Source organism: Aspergillus nomiae, assembly GCF_001204775.2.
Source record: "Aspergillus nomiae NRRL 13137 chromosome Unknown contig00339, whole genome shotgun sequence".
Taxonomy (NCBI): domain Eukaryota; kingdom Fungi; phylum Ascomycota; class Eurotiomycetes; order Eurotiales; family Aspergillaceae; genus Aspergillus; species Aspergillus nomiae.
Genome location: NW_015378394.1, coordinates 1 through 17,242, shown reverse-complemented (window position 1 = coordinate 17,242; position 17,242 = coordinate 1). Strand labels below are relative to the sequence as shown.

General features: G+C 46.3%; 7 protein-coding genes across 7 annotated transcripts; 3 read left to right on the top strand and 4 right to left on the bottom strand.

The window, feature by feature from the left end:
• Positions 1–360: 360 nt before the first annotated feature.
• Positions 361–2,039, bottom strand: ANOM_009694 (uncharacterized protein; the record flags this gene model as incomplete). The annotated part of the gene is made up of 3 exons (XM_015554950.1): positions 361–1,772; positions 1,827–1,956; positions 2,031–2,039. 3 exons carry the CDS (start codon positions 2,037–2,039, stop codon positions 361–363), a joined length of 1,551 nt encoding a protein of 516 aa, XP_015403431.1.
• Positions 2,040–3,705: 1,666 nt separating this feature from the next.
• Positions 3,706–4,681, bottom strand: ANOM_009693 (uncharacterized protein; the record flags this gene model as incomplete). The annotated part of the gene is made up of 2 exons (XM_015554949.1): positions 3,706–4,572; positions 4,637–4,681. The coding sequence occupies 2 exons, from the start codon at positions 4,679–4,681 to the stop codon at positions 3,706–3,708; spliced, it is 912 nt and encodes a 303-aa protein (XP_015403428.1).
• A 932-nt stretch (positions 4,682–5,613) lies between these two features.
• ANOM_009692 (DUF167 domain-containing protein) lies at positions 5,614–6,097 on the top strand (the record flags this gene model as incomplete). The annotated part of the gene is made up of 2 exons (XM_015554948.1): positions 5,614–5,850; positions 5,939–6,097. The coding sequence occupies 2 exons, from the start codon at positions 5,614–5,616 to the stop codon at positions 6,095–6,097; spliced, it is 396 nt and encodes a 131-aa protein (XP_015403429.1).
• Positions 6,098–6,293: 196 nt separating this feature from the next.
• Positions 6,294–6,854, top strand: ANOM_009691 (uncharacterized protein; the record flags this gene model as incomplete). The annotated part of the gene is made up of 2 exons (XM_015554947.1): positions 6,294–6,430; positions 6,500–6,854. 2 exons carry the CDS (start codon positions 6,294–6,296, stop codon positions 6,852–6,854), a joined length of 492 nt encoding a protein of 163 aa, XP_015403426.1.
• Positions 6,855–7,617: 763 nt separating this feature from the next.
• ANOM_009690 (UPF0187 domain membrane protein) lies at positions 7,618–9,459 on the bottom strand (the record flags this gene model as incomplete). Its single annotated transcript, XM_015554946.1, has 7 exons — positions 7,618–7,967; positions 8,029–8,202; positions 8,265–8,614; positions 8,672–8,797; positions 8,859–8,943; positions 8,998–9,145; positions 9,214–9,459. 7 exons carry the CDS (start codon positions 9,457–9,459, stop codon positions 7,618–7,620), a joined length of 1,479 nt encoding a protein of 492 aa, XP_015403427.1.
• Positions 9,460–11,953: 2,494 nt separating this feature from the next.
• Positions 11,954–12,553, bottom strand: ANOM_009689 (uncharacterized protein; the record flags this gene model as incomplete). Its single annotated transcript, XM_015554945.1, has 4 exons — positions 11,954–12,113; positions 12,173–12,259; positions 12,322–12,362; positions 12,419–12,553. The coding sequence occupies 4 exons, from the start codon at positions 12,551–12,553 to the stop codon at positions 11,954–11,956; spliced, it is 423 nt and encodes a 140-aa protein (XP_015403437.1).
• A 1,503-nt stretch (positions 12,554–14,056) lies between these two features.
• On the top strand, positions 14,057–15,427 carry ANOM_009688 (uncharacterized protein; the record flags this gene model as incomplete). Its single annotated transcript, XM_015554944.1, has 4 exons — positions 14,057–14,233; positions 14,487–14,531; positions 14,590–14,707; positions 15,156–15,427. The coding sequence occupies 4 exons, from the start codon at positions 14,057–14,059 to the stop codon at positions 15,425–15,427; spliced, it is 612 nt and encodes a 203-aa protein (XP_015403436.1).
• Positions 15,428–17,242: the final 1,815 nt, after the last annotated feature.

Sequence of the window (17,242 nt, the reverse complement as noted above, 5' to 3'; positions counted from 1 at the left end):
TATCAACTCGTCCGGCGAATATCCTCGCTGCAGAACCAAAGGACCAAAGAAACAAAGGAAATAAGGACAGAGCGCTAGTACGCCTGAGCAGGGGATATCGAAGCACAGATTTGACACACAATGTCAGACATTATTGAAAGATTGGGTATTAGGAAGCTCAACAACAAAACTTGCGATGCGGCAAGGTAAAACGACTAAACAAGCAAAAGACAAGAACAAGCAAGGCTGAACAACACGATTCGAAGGGCATAGGTGCGTGTATGCAAAAAGCTGAGATTTACAGCAGCACAGAATATCAAGAGCCGCATTGGGGAACTGAACATCGTCTCTATCCAATCCCTCCTGCCATGGCCCAAGAAACTATTTCTGAAAATAATAGTCATAATCGTCGATGTTAATGTCATTGATATCGCCGATGTCCATCATCTCCATGTCCTCCGGGGCCATGTCTGGGATATCGAAGAGGTATCTGTTCCTGGAGAGGCATTGTTCGAACAAACTGTCAAAGACTCGGTGGCGAACACCAAATGGCAGATCAGAGGCGGAGTACGGTGTCAATACATCAGGATACAGTCCATGGGAAGGAGGAAGTAGTTCTTCGTGCCACACACCAGCGCCAGGTTGGCCAGACACAAGAGTGAGGTTGGTATAGATGGGGGTCGGATGCTTCCCCAAGTGGCAAGCGTTGCCGCAAAACCCTCCTCTAGCTAGTTTCAATGGGGAAGGGCGTCTGCGCTGGACCTTTCCTGGGGCGATGGGTTTCAAAGTCTTTTCAGTCTTGCGTCGTGGCATGGGATCTTTGATGCTCACTGTCAAGTCGATTTCTGCCATGCTAACGGTCTCTGGCAATTCGTTATCCGGAATCACTCCCGTGATGACAGGCAGAGATCCCTCTGGGCTGTCGTTGTTTTCGTCGAATGGAATATAGGATGGAACGTAGTTGAAAAGCCCTGCGACAGTTTCGACTGTGAGGTCATCTACTGTGAAATCGATCGGAACGGACTCCACGGTAGAGGGTATCACTACGGCCGGTCCCTCTTGAACAGTCTCCCTCAACGTGTCTCCCTTCGCAACGCTTGCTGATTCCTGACTGACGTATGAAAGGCCTGCTGGCTGCTTTCTCTGAATGATGTCTTTGTGGTGGGCGTGTTCCGTGGCAGTCTCTTCCTGCACGGGCGTCTTTGAGGGCTTTCTACCCCGAGCTACTCGCTTCACCTTGTTGTATTGGTTGGGTAGCGGGATTCTCCCACCATCTTCTCCAAGGGCCGGGTTGACCAGGCCGGGGGTTATACCGCGAGTCGTATTTAAAGCAGGAGAAAGTCCGATATTCTGCATCTTTTGCAGTATGCCTTGCTTGAGCTGCCGGCTACGCTTGTTACCAGAGTCCCATGCAATCAGCGAGAACTGCTGGCGGAAGCGGACACTACGCTGCTGCAGCGCGTTGTCTTGGATTCTGAAAACTGGGTGCATTCGGTCAGTGATATCTCTGAGACGAATGCGTCTATCGAGCCGCATCCAAGCTTCCACTCGGAACTCCTCGACCGTCGAAGCAATGTTGTCAGGAAGTATGGGGAGGTCGCGCAAATATTCGCCATGGATAGGGTAGCGCATGCGAGGTGGATCCGATTTACGATCTCTCTTGTCTTCAGGCTCGAATTGGTAAAGTATGTCAGGAAGATCTGTCCATGACCAGCCACTCTGGTCCGGTCGAGGAGTGGTAAAGTTGCGGGGGTCAATAGCCTGAGGACTGTCCTGCCGGGGCACTGACTTTCCTATGCCGTCGTCAGTACTGTCTTTTTGTTTAGCTAGGGAAAGTACTGGCTCACCTTTGTCATTCTTTCCTTTGATTTTCTTCGCACTGACCTTGGCGCTCTTTGGGGTTTCGGGATTCATGGAGGCATTTGGCTGTTGGGACAACTCGGGGCCTTCTTTAGGATCCATCATCTTCGAAATTGGCTGTCATTGATGTTAGTATGCACATCGATGCTAACATATCCCATATACTGTTGATGACACTAGCACTGGCATACCTGAGACATGTTGTCTTCCTCTTTCTTGGGATATACTCCGAAGAGGTGGTTGTTCTACAGCTGATATCGAGCAGTATCTGAACAAAATGAGAGGGAAACGAGAGAACGGAGCTCAATTGATACTGAAGCAGACTTGTAGTTTAGAGTCTTGTAATATGGACGAAGAGGTATGAAGCGGTTGAAGCAATCCCAAGTCTCTGTCAAGAAGCGCCGAGGGACGAAGTGGGCGAGCCATTATCTCTAGCAGCCCGGTATTCTTCATGTCTACTCTGAATAGAAACGGGGGTGGTTGGGAGTATAGTCATCCCAATTGGGATGTTGAGAGGGTTTCAAGTTGCTGTCGACAATATTCACTATTCACTGAAGTTGTGTCGTGAGGTCCTGCTCCAAGCCCCCTCCTCGACAACTTTGACCCTCGCTTTCCAAAAAGCATCCCATTGCTTTCATCTGCAAATTAAAGCGATGCGATATGCGATTTTTTGCGCTTCAAATGAGTCTCATATTGCTATACTACTCTTCATGCGTTGGCGGTGCGGCTCCTCGACCGATATAGTTGCGATATCAGCACCTCGACAAGCATGCAGTTCCCCAGACCAGTGGACCCACCAGATGTCACAGACCCACCCCTGAACAAGCCATAATCAATGAGTCAAATGAATCAGTATAGCCCTGGAAGGCTGGGAACTTCTCTGATTGGTGTGATTCAAGCAGAGTGTAGCTTTGTCCTGGCTCAGTACATACAGACCTAGGGAGAGTGAATATGATTGTTCCCCGAGGCCTCTCAAAGCTCTGACGAAAATTGTAATAGGCGTTCGTCCAATCGCCGTTCCCCAGCTCCTATTGTAATATCGATGCAGAAGCCAGCTCAATGAATAGAAGCGGGACTGCATCATCTAGCCCCTTGTCTCGCCAGATGAAAGCGTGATGTTCTCCAGCTGAGCGATGAAACTGAAGGTAGTCGCCCCATAATGGGATGGGCTTGGGGAGAAACCAAAATGACAAAATTATAACTAGTAGTACCCATGTGGTTCTCTAAGCATCTGCTGTAGCAACAGTTCGAATGGAAGACAAATGTGGGGAAGGAGTACAGGGTTAGAAGATTTCACTGTCTGCAGAAGGGCTGTACAGCACATATTTTAGGTATTCTCAAAGCATCACATTATCAATGTTTCCCGCAAAAGCGATGTTTGAAAGCGGCGAACTTTGAATAAAGCCAACATGCGATTCAATAAACAAAATGAAATAACATCATGGAAAACTCAACATAAATATTGACAAATTGTATCTCATCAGAGCACCAGTAAGCGTACTTTGATCCTGAGAAACGACATGTAAATCCCACCAGTCAATGTCGGGGCCTCAGCGACAATCGTTTGATATCTATCAGACTATTTTCACAACGACGATCCAGATACTCCCAGAATGTAAGATGGGTTCCGTTAAGATAATCATCCAGGCTCATTGTCCTTTCGGTAGCTTCGGTTTCTGTGGGAAAGGCTCGAGCGGGAGGCCCTCTATGAGAAGCCAATTCACGCAGTGTAGAGGGATAGGAGTTGAAATCGGAGAGATTTTGTTGAATTGATATCCTGTCCCTTGTCTTGTATGTGGCATTATATTCCATACTGTATCACTGGGTTAGCCTCTTAGCTTCTGATAGTAGTCATGCGCGAACAACTTACCTCTCAGAATCATGAAAATTTGGCCTTTCAAGACGGCAACCCGTAAGTCTGAAGTGATCGCTATTAGGGATGCGTTTCTTCCGTATGTGCTTTGTATCCCAGTGTAACTGGTAGAGGGGTTCCGCTGATTTGCTTCGCTGGGGCTCATCGAGGATTACCGTAGGGATATGACCGGGGTGAGAGTTCTGCGTCACCAGGTGAGCCCGCTCCAAGATATCACTATCTGAATGATCTGCATGGAAAACAGAATCGGAGATACCATCGTTGGCTGCTCCTGGGGGCAGCGGAATGCGCCCGCCAGCCTCGCCTTTAGAAGGGTCGATTAGCCCCGGTGTTAGACCTCTTGTAGTGTTCGACGCCGGGTCTATTCCCATTGATACAGCCAGGCGAGATATATTATTAATAGTCTTTTGAGCTCCCCAGCATGCAACGTGAAATCGCTCTCGGAAAGCCTTCCGACGAAGTTCAATGTCAATTGATGATAATCTAGATCTGTACCTGGGGTTTACCCGGTCAATGATGTCTTGCCCAGTTATCCGACGATCGAGACGCATCCAAGCTTCAAGTCTCCACCCTTCTACCTTGGAGGATATCTGGTCCGGGAGGACTGAAAAAGCATTGATGTGCTTTCCGAAGATCTTGTGCGCGGTAGTACGAACAACGTGTCTGGATTTTCCATGTTCGGGTTTCAGGATGTACAAGATATCCGGCAGGTTCTCTAGGCTCCAGTCATCCTGATCATCATGCGAAGCTGTCATATCGTCATCCTCATGTTCTCCCCTAAGTCGAGCCTGCTGGCTTGTTGGGCTAGGAGAGTCCAAGATGATGGTATGCGGGGCGGTATGTTGGCTCTGCGCAGTGTACTGTGAATCAAAATGTAAGTATCGGGCTGGTTAGCTTCCATAGTGAAGCAAAGTATCAACATACAGCGGAATCTGAGTTATCCCGATCCTGGGTGTTCATCTGGTGCATGCTGACGGTGCTTGGGTTGGATTCACTCTCCCCGTGAGCTCTTCTCACTCTCAGCCTTCCCAGAATCACTCCACAAGGACCATAGTGGGCAGGTGTTATCATGGGGGTATTTCCACTTGGACTCTCTATCATCTTTGTAGTGAATATTTTCTGATTTCCGGTGGTGTTGACTCAGGTCTCGGGAGGAGATCCGACAGGACCTGCTGGACATGAGTGAATACTTCTTGTAAGTGTTCTTGTAACACTTACTTCACTTTGAGTCGATCAGCACCACAGCAGAGTTAGAGGTGTATACCAATACAGATCCTACAAGTTCAACTTTTGACAAAAGGATAAGTATTGGGTATAATAGATTGTAAAACTAGTGATTAACTGAAAGACATGAGAATGAAGATGGTTAGAATATAAATTGTCGGCCCTGATTCTACATGGAGTGGCAAATGGAAGAGAGTGAGGAGAAAAGGTGATTTTCATTCAGCTGCGGCCTTTGAACACAACAAACATTTCCCATCTAGTCTTTTTATCTACTGGCCTTTTGCTGTGCTCTGTACTTCAATCATTTCAATCAAGGTTTCGGTGATGTTGTGTCATATTAGGTATACAGTAGGGGTTCCAATAGACTACTTCAGTTGAGAACACAATTGAGTTTTTGGATACTGTTCTCTCTTTCAATGTGTGGAATTTCGTTTGTGTTGGAAATAAAAAGAAAAGAAGAAAAAGAAAAGAGCGGAAGTCAATCTGAAATATGGGAGGAACAAAGCAATAGCTTGCTGTTATGCGGTAGTATAAATAAAAGTAAACAAACCGTTGGCTTTCCCCACATCCACACTTTAACTATTGGCACAACATCACACCAATTGACTACAAGCAAACCATCTCTTCCACTGGAATTCTCTCGCATATAATTTTCAATCCCAATTGAAACCCTACCAATGTCGAACCCATCGTCTCAACTATTCCGTCTCATCCAGAACACGGCCACGAAACACCGTAACCCCAAGCAAATCTCGAACAAATACAATCTACAAATCTCCTGCAACGTCAAGCCCAACGCGTCCGCAAATCGGGAGGGCATCATAGCCGTTGGCCCCGAAAAAGTGGACGTTTGCGTGGCCGCAGTGCCACGAGACGGCGAAGCCAACGCGGCGGTATCACGAGTGTTTGCTCAGGTACTGACCTTCGCTCTTTATTCCTAACTATAGAATAAAATTTATTCTCAGATGATATCAACATAATTATCTAACTGGCGATAACCAGGTCCTCAAAGTCCCCAAATCCACAGTAGACGTCATTCGCGGTTTAAAGTCGCGCGACAAGACACTTTGTGTTTCTGATCTAGAAATTGGGACCGAAGGCGAAGAGAAATTTATCCAGCAAGTGCGTCAAAGGTTGGAGGAAGCGGTGATCAAGAAATAAGGTAGATAGATCATCGACCTGATCGTGGTGATCCGGCACGATCACTGTGGGACACAGGGCGTGACATCACGGGAACTCCGAACTTTTTTTTGTTAACAGCCAATCTTTATTTGCTTTAAACACCACCCGCAAAGAATTGTGCTCCGCCATTCTATAAGAAATACCGAATCATCAACAAAGAAACCCGAAAGCCAGAATGTCTTCCAACAACCCAGAACCCACCTCCTCGAAACGGAAAGCTCCCGATGATCGTGTCGCGTCTAAAGCAGCTCCGTCCCAAACGGTCCACTTCACCGCGCGCAATCCGCCCTGGACCTATCTCAAACTACAGCTGTATGTCTTTTATGACTGCTCACATGCAAGTAGTGAACCCTACTAATATACAACGTGTGTATGCTATAGAATCCATCAACCAGGCACATCGACCGCCGTCCAATCTCAGCCTCTCGACCCGCTCACAGCTCGGACATACATCAACTCTGCGCTGTCGCAATTTCTCGGCCTGTCAGGCACAGCTATCTCAATCGATATCCTTAAAATCTCCCCTGAAACTCCACAACCGAAGCCCACGGATAAATTTATCTGGGTGCGTGTCCCGCGCGAAGATGCCCCTGCTGTCGTTGCAGCGGTGAGCTCCTGGATCGGAGGGGGCACTGGTGGTGGCTCGGTCGGTAGTGTTGCGTGGAGGGTCTGTGCCAAGGGAAATTATCTGGGAGCTTTGACTCAGGGGTCCGGGGAAGATTTGTTCGTTCCATGATCTGTGATGCAGGGGAACTGTGCGTCTTAGGGATCTCCCGGTTTATATCGGAGAAGCAAGAACGGCGTGGGCTAGGCCGGTTATTCTCCTACGGCACGGTTATGCAAAATCGTATACAGCACTCGCACGCTGAACCACGAGAAGTCGGGACGATGTTCAGTCCCTATAAACGAACTTCACCGGGCAATGCGATGATGTGGAGAACTAACATCCAGTCCCGGGTCAGGAAACGATCGGAGGTTTATCATGGGACCAAGATGACTGAAGGGTGGTTTTAGTAGTGACCAAGCGTGGAGCACCAGCTATATTTCCGGGCAGTATAGCAAGCTGCAACAAGGGAACCTCGGGTGTCAGTCGCACCCACGGGATTTCGGGTGCACTTTTACAATAGTTCTTATGGCAAGATCTATGAGTCGCACTGCAAGAAAGGGAACATTTTGCCCAAACCCAAACACCCCAGGCTTTTTAATAACAACAGTCTAATGTATAAACAAATCCATCATGTACATCTGCACACCAAGTAGCGAATTTCCCAAAGCAACATATTCACAACGAATGAAACGAACGTAATATAGCAGTAACGAGTGGAGTACTTCCTGTCCCTAATCAACAGAAACACCGAAACGCGCATGCTCCAAATAGAGACCCAATGCCCGCGCTGATAGTAACTTTTCAAAGAACGATTCCTTTTTTAAGGAGGGGGTTTTGTTTTTCTTTTTCAAGTTCAAGTTCAAGCTCCAACTTTTGACGTGTATTCGTCCGTCTAAACCGATTGTTTACAGTTCACGCTTTCAACAATAGTCGACTCATCCGACCCCGAGGAAGGAGAAGGGGTGTTGGCGATCGCCTTCGTTCTAAGCGCAGCTCTGATCTCCTCGACGCTCCGGTCCTTCCACTCATTATATCCGTCCATGCTAAGCGGATACAGCACCAAGTTCTCGTCGCGGGTGGCGAAATCTTCGACACGAGGTGGTGGAGCGGCGGTGATAATATCCAGTTCCAAAGCAATCTGTCGGCAGTAGGTGTCCAGAGGAAGGTCGTTGACGTCGTGACCGAAGGGGTTCTCGATTTCGCTGCCGATGGTGGCGAGACCGAGAATGATGTATGCGGCGACTGCATTTGCTAGTTAGTCTCCATGCATTCTCTTTAAGGGGTTAGGGTATGGATTATTTACTGATTGATCCTGGGATTGTCACCCACGTGAGGGAGTTATAGAGTTGGAAGGGTAGAGACAGGACATAGAGCCAGGCGATTTGGGAGATGGCGATGCTGTATGCTGCTGGGAGAGGGGTGTCGAGGACGCGCTCAGTTCCCGTGACGACTTCATTCAGGGTAGCCAGGCCGTTGACTAGGATTTCATGTTAGCATTTATTTTAACCGCAGAATGACAAAGACGCAAGTGGGACGTACTGGCTTGTGCTTGATGCAAACTGACGTTGAGAGTCTCGTTTGCGATACATCTGTCGATATAAGCCGACAAATGGTTGAGAATCTCCAAAGGAAGATGGCCCAGTGGTTTCTTGGATCGCTTGATGAGCTTCCTGGGATTCGACTCGGCAAAGGAGATACCCAGGTATTCACCTGTCGACTTCCAGAGTGTCTTGCGCTGGGGCTGGAGGCGCTGGCGGTCATGTGCATCTTTGGCGAAGGTGTCGAGGTAGCCGGCCAGGCCTGCAAGATCTTCGTAGGCGATGTCCGGCTCGAAACGGAGTTTGTGTTTGAGCGCGACAGCGAAGGCCAGGATGAGGTTCATTGCGGTTCTAATACTGGTCAGAAGAGAAGATATCTGATGTCGTTTGAGATTGGTTCCAGCGTACAGCTTTTGCAGGAGGTCCTCCTTTCCCAACTCTCCTTCGCGTTCCTTAGTGTTGACCCAGATAGTGCGAGCAAGATTGCGCGAGGTCTGGATCAGCAGTGACCAGTATTTGCGTCCGTCGGCCCATCTATATGATTCAGTTAGAACTTTCTCAAGGCACACAATTCGGTATTTAGTAGCTCGCTGACCTTTCGTAAGCAGTAGAACTCCGGAAAGATAGTGCCAAACCAACGACGAAACCTGTAACTGTGAGCAGAATGTTGTTGATCCCAACTAACCGTTGATTAGCCGAACACATTCCTTAATGAACTCCCCAGTTATACTAACGTCTGTGTACAAATCTCGAGATGAGTGTAATCAGAGTAGCCCATACCGCAACAAAACATAGCGGAAGGATCATCTTGGGCAGCACACTGCCATGCATTCGGAGGAAGGTGGGCCATTTCGAATGCTTGTCCAAGTCACGGGGGCCATGCTGGATGCGGAACTTGGTTAGGACATTGTTTATATCTCATGGATGATAATAAAAGCTCAAGCACATACGAAGTACCGATCCAGTTCGCTGGAGTTCCGTCGGTCAAGCATAAACTGGGAATCTCGAGAATTGGCGAGGTTGTCTAGAAAGGTCGGCCGTGGGGTTATACGGCGAACTGGTGACGACTCTCGTTCCGGGACGGTTCCTTGGTCATGATGAGCAGCATGAGAACGAATGTCGGCTTGAACTGGAGCAGGACCTTCTCCAGCCTGTGCCGGCACGTCGGCAGCGGGTGGTGAGCTGTGTCCCTCCATGGAGAGTTTGGGAGTGTGCAAACGGATTAGGAGCACGGGATCAACGAGGGTATGAAGGTAAGCGCTATCGAGACTCTAACAAAGGAAAGGAGAAAGAAATGAATGTATGTGAAAGCGGGTGATTAGACCCTTTTACAAAGGATAATAAATGAAACTGCAAGACTAAACCCAGAAAAAGGAGTAAACTAAGAAATAAGCGATAGACAAAAAGATGGAGAAGAAACGAGATCCAACTAAACGAATGGGTCCGCCGGGGTTATATCTACAGTAAGTGTCTTCTGGTCATTAACCTTAAGTGGGCGCAGACGGGGGTCCCGATTGTCTAGAGCCCGGGGGGAACACCAAGCGAACGAATTTTCCGACTCACAGACAGCGTCAGTGCTAAGAATCTAAGAATAAAGAAAATGAGGGTGAAAAAAGGATTAGCCCTTGGGGAGAACTAGTCCTATGGAGGACGTAGTGCGTAAGACCATGAATAACTTCGCATGTCTTTGACTCTTTGATGGACAGACGTGTAAAGAGTGGATCTTGGACATGCAGAACTGGGAGATATGACATCCAATGGAACGGGGACATGGCTTGGGTCCAGGCCTCCTGTTTCACTTTGTTCGCAACGGCCACGCCCCGAAACGTCGCACGGGAGTATCCGCTCTTGACAAGACGCTTCATTCATTCGCTGTGTCCCTTTTCCTTTGGATTCTTCTGGACCGTCGCGGGCGGCAAGTCAAATCTAAATCTCCATCCATTTTGGCCTCCCCTTGAAACACGGCTCAGCTCCCGGCTAGGAAGGTGAGTTTTTTGAACAACGCATCCTCAAAAGAAAAAAAAGAAAAAAAAAAAAAAAAAAAAAGAAAGAAAGAAAGTAAGAAAATAGTATATAGACTCGTACAGAGTTTATTCGGCAGTTTTCCTCTGTATTCTTCCCCGAGGGAAGACTACCGGTACTCTGAGAAAGAACTACTAAAAGTCCTGCATGTCACCTTAATAGTCGCCCGTCCACTCTCTTGACAGGTCCCCACCTCGTGCGTGTCAAACTGACTAGAAATCACATGGCATCGGACTGAGCAACTATGTACTCGTACTTAATGATTAGGTATTGTGGGATATTTTTAAGACGACGTGGTTTCTCAACTGTCCGGATTCAGGCCATCCATACTCTCGCGCGAAATATAAGATGTTGTCAAGTCGGGAGAGTATGTGCTCAAAATAGCATAGTTCGATGTCAGACGAGTCAGCACTCGGCTCATTGGACCGATGGTACTAGTGGTCGGCTCCACGGCGGGTGGTTGAGAAGTTCCCGAGTCTGGCACTGATCAACATTGCCCTTCCAGAACGATCGGACTACGAATAATTCTGATTCACTTTGCAACGCTCACATGGAATATACTGTAACGATTGGCAGAAGTTGAGTCAAATCATCACATAGGGATCCGAAATACCTCCTTTCGTTTTACTCTCGACTGATGTGGGAAGCGAAAAGCCAGCTTGATGACGCACAGCAGGATTTGAATAAGGGGCTAGCGGCTTCGATAACAGAGAAGAGACATAAAGTGATCTAGGTCTTACAAGTTGCTACTCTCCCAACTGTCATCAAATACGATAGTTAACACACTCCATAGACACGAACTTTTATTGTCTACCAGCGAACTGCTTCTCTACGGAAGCTTTCTAGCGAATTTCCTTTCCCGAATAGGCTAGTTCAGGGCTGCTTTGTGCTCAGCATCGAGGGAGTGTGAAACGTATAGATAGATACCCGGATCAACCGGTGCAGCGAATAGTCTCCGTGTCATACAGAACTGGTATATCTCGATTCTTGATAAGTCAAGCAAGATAAATCTAGCAATGAAGTATATGTGAAGGGTAGTTATCTATCTAGATCTCTGTAGCTATGTGAATATCAGGATAAGTAGTTACAACTCGTAGGAAATAGAAAAGAATACAAATATTCTGGGAATAAAAGGAGATATACATAACGAATCGGTTAAAATTATGCTTGTATCGGATTTGTCCACCCGGATAGCTGTTTTACAAAGTGATTTATAGTCAGTTATTAGGGACAAAAGGTAAGAGAGACAACTTCCGGCAATTATCAGAAGAGTCTCGGGTTAATCTGGCTTTCCCCGTAAAGTATCTCACTAGCAGCTGATATTAGACTAAGGAACAGCATCCACATCTTAACCATATCCAGAAGTACCCAACTGCAAAAAATATAGATGGCCGTCTGCCTTCTTGACAGAATAACCGAACAAAGTCTACATAACTGACGTCTATTTTGTTGCCGACAATTCTTAGAAATTTTACCTAGGATAGAAGCCCCCCACGTTTGATAGGGAGAAAGTAGCGTCACATTGTGGAGTGTCTGCAGGATTCTACTCCGTACTACTCCATTATGTAGAATGGAAATATATCCGCCGATTTGGCCCCACTTCAAGAACTCCTCACTGAACTCAGTATATTATTTAACACGCAGGATAGTAGCTTAGTTAAGCCACTGTCACGAGGAGCGCTCGACTGTCTGATTATGGTAATCATCACCCCAAGCAGCTTTCCTGAGCTCCTCCTCCTCCGCCTCACGCTTTTGTTCAGACGAGAATCTCCCACAGTTCTCGTGTTCTGTGAGTTCATACGCGTCATCCTCATCATCCCACCATATACTTATTAGGTGTTAGATATTTGGGTGCAAAATATAGGTAGTCGGGTGCATGGAACGTACTTGATTTCCGGGGGGACCTCGTCATCGTCCTCTGGTTCCTCATCATCGATCACTTCACCACCAAGCTTGGTAATGTGTTCTTTGACCCTATAGAGCTTGGTATTAGCTTCCAAGGTACTCCGTATCCCGGGTTTGACGGAGAGACTTACTCATAGTATTGTGCTAGTGTTGTCCCGTTTCTTAATCCGAACTGAGCGAAATTAAAGATTAGCGAGATCTGAGACCTCTTAGCTGTTCGTGTCTCACTTGGAAAATATATTTCACCATCTCGACTGTGCCGAAGGGTCTGATAGTTGAGTATGTTCTTTGGTCGAAGAGTGAAAGGGCGGGGTGCGTCGAGCCTGGTAACTGGCGATAGAGTCGCTGGTTCTCCTGAGTCATGACATGGCCATAAAGTCACGCACGGGTATAAATTGCGGGGCATTCAATTGCGATGGCGCAGCTGAAGGAAAAGTAAAAAGGGCAGACAAGAAGAGCCGGTATCAGCTTCACAGAGTTGGGTTGCTAAGCTCGTTTGTCGATCTGTCCCCGCATAGCCTCCCACCGTAACTCTCACCATAAAGTATCGCAATATCTGCTGATATGCTACCGATGATAGGTTCTATTACCCGACACTAGGAAAGGGCTGTGCACGACATTACTTGTACCCCACTCACCTAACCGATGGTAGATCGGCCGCAGCTGAATGAAAATCACGGCATTAATTATACCGGTAAGTATATTCACATGACAGCGTATGCTGCTATGATTGGAGGCCCTTCTTGATCTTTCGCTGTCTCTAACTGCGAGGTGTCGCGGAAGCTGGCTTCGAACATTTATTGGTGAGTCAAAAGCTACGCACATGTCTTTAAGTGTGTTAGAGCATTACGCCTATATGCCTGTAGTACAATGAGTTCTCGGTATGGTTGGGCTGATATATTGGTCGAATATGGCATGTAAGCTAAACGACTATATGCAATGATCTATCTCCGCACCTCTCGAAGTTCAGGATTTGTCTATTAGTTTCTTTAGCACGTATGAAAGAGGGATTAGTATGTTTGTGTTAGCGTAGTATTGCGTAGGAGTGAGGTTCACCTCGAGATTTGGCAGATCTATAATCGCAGTCTCTATACCCTCCGCCCACTCCTTCTCGAAGGGTTTCCGAAAGACACTTGGCATGTATAGGAAAATGTTGATGCTGATCTTGGTTCACCTCATCGAACAGTTATTCTGCCCCAAGATATCTTCTGGGGAACATTACTGCATTGTGTACTATTCTATGGAAGAGCGTAGCTACGAGTAGCAACCTAAGGAGCTCACGATGTGAAAGGTATACTAGTAGCACACAGTAAATCTAGAAGGCTCAACCGGTATACAAACACGGAAGTCCATATGTCAACGTGGATACTGTGCACCACAGTAGGGTACATATAATGTAGATCTTAATGGTACTCCACCACTCCACTTTGATGTTTATCCGTTGAGCTTATCAGGAAGTTTTAAATTTTATATGCTTTCCAGAAGGCTTATCTCTTCCAACTTGATAAGAACAGTAACATTCAAGGCGTCAAAGCTACACCGACTTTACCTTTACCACCCGAGTGTATGTATTTGTTTTATTACTCTCAGATACCATCAAACATGGCTTGGTCTATGCTTTTGTGCGGGTGCATTAGCGTCTTTCTCATATCATACCATTAAAGACAAAGTACCGCCTACTACTATTACCCAGGAGGTATAATAGCTACTTTATATAGAAACGCTTTGCTGTGTCCATTATTGGCTATTCCTAGAAAATTTCCAGATGAGGGGTGCTGTCTGTACCCGTCCTCAGTCAGTGAACTTAAACCACAATTGGCACCTACCTTCCAAATTGCGCTTGTCCTGTTTGCAGACCTGATAATCATGGCTGAGGAGTTTCAGGTGACAATTAACCCCGAAATTGAACCTGAATTATGTTTTTCGGCTTCCTCTCTCTCTTTACATATTTACAGCTCAATGGTTGAGCTAATGGAGATTATGATGTGCAGTCCCTTGATAGCGATTCTGCTTATAATGACTCGGAATATAGATTATGTTAAGGTTTGAATCTCCAGAATTAGCTGACGCCCTAGATCTAGTTTGGGGTCCGAAAGTTACCCAACGTCGACTACATCGAGTGTCTTGAACTACAAGTACGGCCCCTACGATGGCTTTTTTCCTTCTCTCGATATTCCGCTGCCGCTCTATTGCAAACTATATAGCTAGACTAATATTCTAGGTAAATGAGATACGAGGTACGCATTGCCAGAGACTTTCGTCCAAAGGTCACGTCACATAACAACTACTTTCGTAGAACGGCCGAAGATACCATGTGTACCGTGAAGGCGAGTATGCTCTGGTATGCTTTGTCCCCTTGATACGTGACGTCTGGCTAGACGGTTAACATATGTCTATAGCCAAACGATGAAGAAGAGCAAGGCCGGATGGATCTACTCCATAATATTTATAACTTAATTCTTGATGGCGAAATCAACGTTGCCCCGATCAAAAATCCACAAAGAGTCTTGGATATTGGTACGGGCACAGGAATCTGGGCTGTCGATTTTGCAGAGTACGAAAACAAGTCATTCAAAAAGATCCTTCTTGCATTGTTCTATTCTTTCACATACTAACCTTACTTTGCCATAGTCAATATGTATCCTCAGTAGTTATAGGTAGGAGATCCAGGTTTCTGTCTTGCCTAATTTAGGTTAATACTCTATGTATGGTACAGGCAATGATCTTAGCCCTATACAGCCAAAATGGTGAGCCACGTCAGTGGTAGAATATCAATATTGGAATATCTCACTCATTATTTATGTGATTCAAAGGGTCCCTCCAAACAGTCAATTTGAAATCGATGATTTTGAATCGGAATTGTCGTACGCCCATCCATTTGATTACGTCCATGGTCGAGAGCTTGGTAGTTCTATACATGACTTCCCTCGACCATGCAGACAAGCATTCTCTCATCTGCGTCCAGGTGAATATTTCGAGATACAAAGCTTCACTGTTGATATTTTTTCCGATGACGGCTCGATCGAAAAAGCACCTTATACAAAACAGGTCGTTTCTCTTATCCAAGAGGCGAGTGCCAAGTTTGGCAAACCTATGGACAACTTGGATACATGGCCCGCTGCGATGAAAGAGTCTGGCTTCACAGATGTAGTCTGCAAGATTGTGAAAGCGCCTTCGAGTCCCTGGGCTAAGGATCCGAAACAAAAGGAGATTGGCAGATTTTTCCAGGCTCACTAAGTACATAGCGTTCCTGCATATACCAATGTTTTACTATCCAGGGTTCTGGGTTGGGACAAAACGGAGATTGACATCTTGAATATGCACGTGCTGCGGGAGTCGAAGAATCTGGAAGTGCACCAGTATGGGAAGCTGTATCTCATATACGGGCGGAAAGCACTGTAGGGTTCAATTCCCTCTTTCAGTCTTTATTCGTCTCTTCTGTGGGTTTTCGGTGTCTAAACCTCTCACTATGTCGATAGCTGCTCCGTTATACGAAGTCTCGTCATATGTATTGACGTAGTGTTGTGTATCATATCAATGTGTTCACCTCTTTCAACCTATCAACCCGAGCCGGAGGGCATAAGATTTTCTCTCCTGTATGACACAAGGTAAACTAAGAGAGGCATCAATCTGGTGACTATTGAATGAGACTAAAGCATCCTCATTATGTCCCTCAAAGCGCCAGATCTAAAATCTTGAGGTCGTCTCTATCTGTAAAACAGGGTGCGAGGATATCAGGCACATTCCGATATCATCTGCCGAACCGAACCGATGAATCCTTTTTGATAAAGTTTAAAAGGCCTTGTTCCAACGGAACGGCAAAGACCCTGAATGGACTTTTTAACCAATTACCTTCACTCGAAGTCCCATTTTCAAGAACAAGAATACAATTCCCGTCAAAACTTGTTGGGTTGTTGAAGCGGGTATTCTAATGCACGTGGTCTTGGAGTCCTCGGGTTTATTCAGTGCCGATTACTTTGTATTAGTGAGGTGAGAGAAAGAAAGAATGAACGAAAATGCCTCAATTCATACTCGATATTGCGTTTTTTTTAAACTTGAGTACTATGAGACTGGAGTCGTAATCATTATTGTTCGGTAGATCATGCCAATACCTTTGCAGATAGTCGAAGAATCTATTGGTCCGTTGGAATGAAAAGAAGCCTATAGAAAAAGATCTTCAGGAGAGCAAACAAAGGCTTAGGTAGTGGTTGGTTGTAACCGCAGTCGTACTCATGCCAATCGACCCTTGCATGAAGAGAAGCTCCCTTCGTGGTATCTAGACAGAGTAGTATTTCTTCTAGATAAATTTATATGGACTTTCTCGCAAAACCTTACATGATGGAGCAAGGACAGCGTCCCTATTCATGCGCTGGTGTGCCTGTGCAATTAATTTGGAGCAAGAGAGCTCGGATTATTGGGATATTGCCCTGTTTATGCAAGTGGCTCGGAGTTGGGAGTGCGGTATTATCATCCCACAGCTAAAAATAGGGACAGGTAATTGCAGTATAGCAAAATTGGTTCATCCCATGTTATAGCAACCACAAGCCAAAGACGAATATCCCGGTTGATTCGAATTATCGCCATGAACGATGGGAAATTCGTTGGGTCCACTTATGATCTGCCGGCACGCTCCCAGAGGGTCTTGGAATAGACCCTGCTCATCATTGACCCGACCGTGAAGATATCCTCTTGACGTGATCTACACTGAAGGATTCTTGTCCCAAAAAGAAGCCTTGGTTTAGGGCATGGATATCGAATTAACCGCTCCGAGTGGGTACAATGGTACCTATCTGGAGGAAGAATGGCGAGTACGAAATGTTTCCACCAGGTACGGATAAGACAAGTGATGTCATAACTCATTGTCCGGACTCAAATATGAGAATTCCTCGACAGACATAGGTGGTGTGGTTCAATGTTCGGCTGAACGGAGCTGAACTTACTTGACCTGTAACCTTAGCCTTCTCATTTCTGCTATGCGATTTGTTTAACGCCCAAATCTTGGTATAGGGCGGATAAGTTGGATTGACAGGTGTGGCTCGAGTGCTCTTTTTT